Source organism: Staurois parvus, unplaced genomic scaffold (assembly GCF_062004578.1).
Source record: "Staurois parvus isolate SC_StPar_1 unplaced genomic scaffold, SC_StPar_1.0 ptg003014l, whole genome shotgun sequence".
Lineage (NCBI taxonomy): Eukaryota > Metazoa > Chordata > Amphibia > Anura > Ranidae > Staurois > Staurois parvus.
The window spans coordinates 56,194-62,193 of NW_028320810.1; the positions used below are offsets into that span (position 1 = coordinate 56,194).

The 6,000-nt window shown below is 42.8% G+C and overlaps 1 protein-coding gene across 1 annotated transcript in view; it reads right to left on the bottom strand.

Annotated features, from left to right (window-relative positions):
• Positions 1-233, bottom strand: part of LOC149428712 (protein mono-ADP-ribosyltransferase PARP10-like) — a 49,089-nt gene extending 48,856 nt beyond the window's left edge. The window contains exon 1 of the mRNA XM_089667088.1: positions 77-233. Within this exon, the coding sequence (XP_089523214.1) occupies positions 77-90 (14 nt within the window). The 5' untranslated portion in view covers positions 91-233. The remainder of the gene's footprint in view (positions 1-76) is intronic.
• Positions 234-6,000: the final 5,767 nt, after the last annotated feature.

A 6,000-nucleotide genomic window follows, 5' to 3' on the forward strand; every position in this document is an offset into this window, starting at 1 on the left:
TGCTCTCCTGATAATGGGGGGTTGGAAGGGGGGAGGAGTTATGTAAAGTCATCTACAGAAGTCGCTCCGTACTCACCGAACATCCATCATGGAGGACCCAGAATCACCACGAGGGGCGGAGTCATCCAGGGGGGAGGAAGAGGAGTGTGGGGTCACCCAGGAAGGGGGGGGGACAATGTCACCCAGGGGGGTGGGGTCAGTCAGGGTGGGGGAGTGTTGGGGGGGTAGTCAGGCAGGGGGGTGTAGTCAGGCGGGGTATGGAAGGGGTGTTGTTAGGGGGGGATATAGTCAGGCGGGGAGGAGTGTTGTCACACTGGGGGGGGTCAGTCGGGGTGGGGGGGTGTTGTCACCCTGGGGGGGTCAGTGGGGGAGAAGTGTTGTCACCCTGGGGGGTACAGTCAGGTGGGGTGTTGTCAAACTGGGGGGGGTACAGTCAGTCGGGGTGGGGGAGTGTTGTCACCCTGGTGGGTCAGTCGGGGTGGGGGGGGTGTTGTCACCCTGGTGGGTCAGTTGGGGTGGGGGAGGAGTGTTGTCACCCTGGGGGGGGGGGTCAGTCGGGTGGGGTGGGGGGGTGTTGTCACCCTGGTGGGTCAGTCGGGGTGGGGGGGGTGTTGTCACCCTGGTGGGTCAGTCGGGGTGGGGGAGGAGTGTTGTCACCCTGGGGGGGGGGGTTCAGTCGGGGTAGGGGGGTGTTGTCACCCTGGGGGGGTACAGTCAGGTGGGGTGTTGTCACCCTGGGGGGGAGGGGTACAGTCAGGTGGGGTGGCGGAGAGGTGTTGTCACCCTGGTGGGTCAGTCGGGGTGAAGGAGGAGTGTTGTCACCCTGGTGGGGGAGGGGCGGTGTCCCCAGCACGGCGATGAGTTGCGGAGAAGATCCGGAAGAGACGGGAAAGTCCTGAAACGAAAGTAGAAGTAAATAAGGAGGGGGAAGGGAGGAGAGGGGGAGGGGAGAGGTGGATGGGGGAGGGGAATGACTTGCACTTCCTGGTACACTTTGCCGGTCTGGCTCAGAGATCCCTCTGACGTCACAAGTCTCCATCATGTCAGTGTGGGGGAGGCGACATTACAGTGATCTCTGTACGGCGCGGCGGTCTATGTCGGCGATATGGCAATGCACAAGGATACTCACCGGAGTAGGCGGAGAAAATGATGACGTCACAGAAAGGGTTTCTTTAAATGACCGCCCATCCCTGACTCCGCCCCGTTCGCCCATCCCAGAAGGTGGAGTCTCGGGGATTAGGGGCGGGGAAAATGGCAGTCCACTAGTGGGCGGGGTTTCAGTGGCAATGAGACGCAATTCAGGTGGGCGGGATCAGCAGTCAGGCCTCTTCTGAGTAGATTCCGGTGAGTGTTCCCGGCGCTCCGCTCTCCTCCCGTCATCCCCCGGCCGGGTCACGTGAGGTGACGTCATCCATCGCCGGTAATACCGAGCGGTGTGCGCAGATACCTGCTTCCGACATCGTACGGTATGTTCACACTTCCCCCACCCCATATATATAGATCCCTGTATATCCCCCCATATATATATATATATATAGATCCCTGTATATCCCCCCCATATATATATATATAGATCCCTGTATACCCCCCCATATATATATATATATAGATCCCTGTATACCCCCCATATATATATATATATAGATCCCTGTATATCCCCCCATATATATATATATAGATCCCTGTATACCCCCCCATATATATATATATAGATCCCTGTATATCCCCCCATATATATATATATATAGATCCCTGTATATCCCCTCCATATATATATATAGATCCCTGTATATCCCCCCATATATATATATATAGATCCCTGTATACCCCCCCATATATATATATATAGATCCCTGTATATCCCCCCATATATATATATATATAGATCCCTGTATATCCCCTCCATATATATATATATATATATATAGATCCCTGTATATCCCCCATATATATATATATAGATCCCTGTATATCCCCCATATATATATATATAGATCCCTGTATATCCCCCCATATATATATATATAGATCCCTGTATATCCCCCATATATATATATATATAGATCCCTGTATATCCCCCATATATATATATATAGATCCCTGTATATCCCCCATATATATATATATATATAGATCCCTGTATATCCCCCCATATATATATATATAGATCCCTGTATATCCCCCATATATATATATATATAGATCCCTGTATATCCCCCATATATATATATATAGATCCCTGTATATCCCCCATATATATATATATATATAGATCCCTGTATACCCCCCATATATATATATATAGATCCCTGTATATCCCCCCATATATATATATATATAGATCCCTGTATATCCCCCATATATATATATATAGATCCCTGTATATCCCCCATATATATATATATATATATAGATCCCTGTATATCCCCCCATATATATATATATATATAGATCCCTGTATATCCCCCCATATATATATATATAGATCCCTGTATATCCCCCATATATATAGATCCCTGTATATCCCCCATATATATATATATAGATCCCTGTATATCCCCCCATATATATATATATAGATCCCTGTATATCCCCCCATATATATATATATAGATCCCTGTATATCCCCCATATATATAGATCCCTGTATATCCCCCATATATATATATATATATATATAGATCCCTGTATATCCCCCCATATATATATATATAGATCCCTGTATATCCCCCCATATATATATATATATAGATCCCTGTATATCCCCCCATATATATATATATATATATATATATATATATATATATATATATATAGATCCCTGTATATCCCCCCATATATATATATATATAGATCCCTGTATATCCCCCATATATATATATATATATATATATAGATCCCTGTATATCCCCCCCATATATATATATATATAGATCCCTGTATATCCCCTCCATATATATATATATATAGATCCCTGTATATCCCCCCCATATATATATATATATATATATATATATATCCCTGTATATCCCCCCCATATATATATATATAGATCCCTGTATATCCCCCCATATATATATATATATATATAGATCCCTGTATATCCCCCCATATATATATATATATATATATAGATCCCTGTATATCCCCCCATATACAGTTGTGTCCAAAATTATTCAACCCCCAATGCTGTAAAGGGGTTTAGGGACTATAGTGTACATTTGGAATTGTATTCAGAATCAAATCCTACAAGGACGTTGTAACTACCCAAATGCAACTAAAATGACATCAATTGTTTATGTAATACAGTAGTAAATGGTTCTTATGTGGTTTCTTCATTGCCACAATTATTCAACCCCTTAAAGACTACCACTCTGAAGAACAGAGGTTCATACAGGTGCTTTCCATCAGGTATTGAAAACACCTGTGGATGTCACCGAGCAGCAATCAAGCATAATAAGCACCAATTAGGCAGCTTTAAAATGACTGTGATACTCAGCTCCTTCTAGACATTTACTGGTGTGGTTACAAACATGGTGAAGGCAAGAGAATGGTCCAGGAAGACAAGAGAAGAGGTGATTTCTCTTCACAGGAAGGGCAATGGCTATAAGAAGATTGCAAAGATGTTAAACATACCAAGAGACACCTTAGGAAGCATCATTCGCAAATTCAAGGCAAAGGGCACTGTTGAAACGCTACCTGGTCGTGGCAGAAAGAAGATGCTGACTTCGACTGCTGTGCGCTACCTGAAGCGTAGAGTGGAGAGAAGTCCCCGTGTGACTGCTGAGGAACTGAGAAAAGATTTGTCAGATGTGGGTACAGAAGTTTCAGCCCAGACAATAAGACGCACACTGCGTAATGAAGGCCTCCGTGCCAGAACTCCCAGGCGTACCCCCTTGCTGTCTCCAAAGAATAAGAAGAGTCGACTGCAGTATGCCAAAAGCCATGTGGACAAACCACAAAAGTTGTGGGATAGTGTTCTGTGGACTGATGAAACAAAATTAGAACTGTTTGGGCCCATGGATCAACGCTATGTTTGGAGGAGGAAGAACAAGGCCTATGATGAAAAGAACACCTTGCCTACTGTGAAGCATGGTGGAGGGTCAATCATGCTTTGGGGCTGTTTTGCTTCTGCAGGTACAGGGAAGCTTCAGCGTGTGCAAGGTACCATGAATTCTCTTCAGTACCAGGAGATATTGGATGGAAACGTGATGCAGTCCGTCACACACCTGAGGCTTGGGAGACGTTGGACCTTTCAACAGGACAATGATCCCAAGCATACCTCCAAGTCCACTAGAGCATGGTTGCAGAGGAAAGGCTGGAACATTTTGGAGTGGCCATCGCAGTCACCAGACTTAAATCCGATTGAGAACCTCTGGTGGGACTTAAAGAAAGCAGTTGCAGTGCGCAAGCCTAAGAATGTGACTGAACTGGAGGCCTTTGCCCATGAAGAATGGGCGAAGATACCCGTAGATCGCTGCAAGACACTTGTGTCAAGCTATGCTTCACGTTTAAAAGCTGTTATAACTGTAAAAGGATGCTGTACTAAGTACTAAGATTGAATGTCACTTGGGGGTTGAATAAAACTGATAATGCTGTGAGCACAGAAAAGACATTTGTGGTTATTTCATTATAACTGTTATGTTATATTTGTCTGACCTACAAGTGCCTCTTTAATGTAAATGTAAGCAAGATGACTGAATGATCAAAAGCAATGTCAAACTGGCCAAAACACTCAATTTCAGTGGGGGTTGAATAATTTTGGACACAACTGTATATAGATCCCTGTATATCCCCCCATATATATATATATAGATCCCTGTATATCCCCCCATATATATATATATATATAGATCCCTGTTTATCCCCCCATATATATATAGATCCCTGTATATCCCCCCATATATATATATATATATATATATATAGATCCCTGTATATCCCCCCATATATATATATATATAGATCCCTGTATATCCCCCCATATATATATATATAGATCCCTGTATATCCCCCCATATATATATATATAGATAGATCCCTGTATATCCCCCCATATATATATATATATATATATATATAGATCCCTGTATATCCCCCATATATATATATATATAGATCCCTGTATATCCCCCCATATATATATATATATATAGATCCCTGTATATCCCCCATATATATATATATAGATCCCTGTATATCCCCCCATATATATATATATATATATAGATCCCTGTATATCCCCTCCATATATATATATATATATAGATCCCTGTATATCCCCCCATATATATATATATATAGATCCCTGTATATCCCCCCATATATATATATATAGATCCCTGTATATCCCCCCATATATATATATATAGATCCCTGTATATCCCCCCATATATATATATGTAGATCCCTGTATATCCCCCCCATATATATATATATATATAGATCCCTGTATATCCCCCCCATATATATATATATATATAGATCCCTGTATATCCCCCCATATATATATATATATAGATCCCTGTATATCCCCCCATATATATATATATAGATCCCTGTATATCCCCCCATATATATATATATAGATCCCTGTATATCCCCCCATATATATATATGTAGATCCCTGTATATCCCCCCCATATATATATATATATATAGATCCCTGTATATCCCCCCCATATATATATATATATATAGATCCCTGTATATCCCCTCCATAGATATATATATATATATATAAGGGATCGGCTCGTGGTGTTTACAATCTAAAGGGGGGGGAGGTACAAAAGGTGATGGCTGCGGGGGTTATCTGGTGGAGGGGGCTCTAGTACAGTTCTTAGGTGGAGGGGGCTCTTGTGCAGTTCTTAGGTGGAGGGGGCTCTAGTACGGTTCTTAGGTGGACGGGGCTCTAGTACGGTTCTTAGGTGGAGGGGGCTCTAGTACGGTTCTTAGGTGGAGGGGCCTCTAGTACGGTTCTTAGGTGGAGGGGGCTCTAGT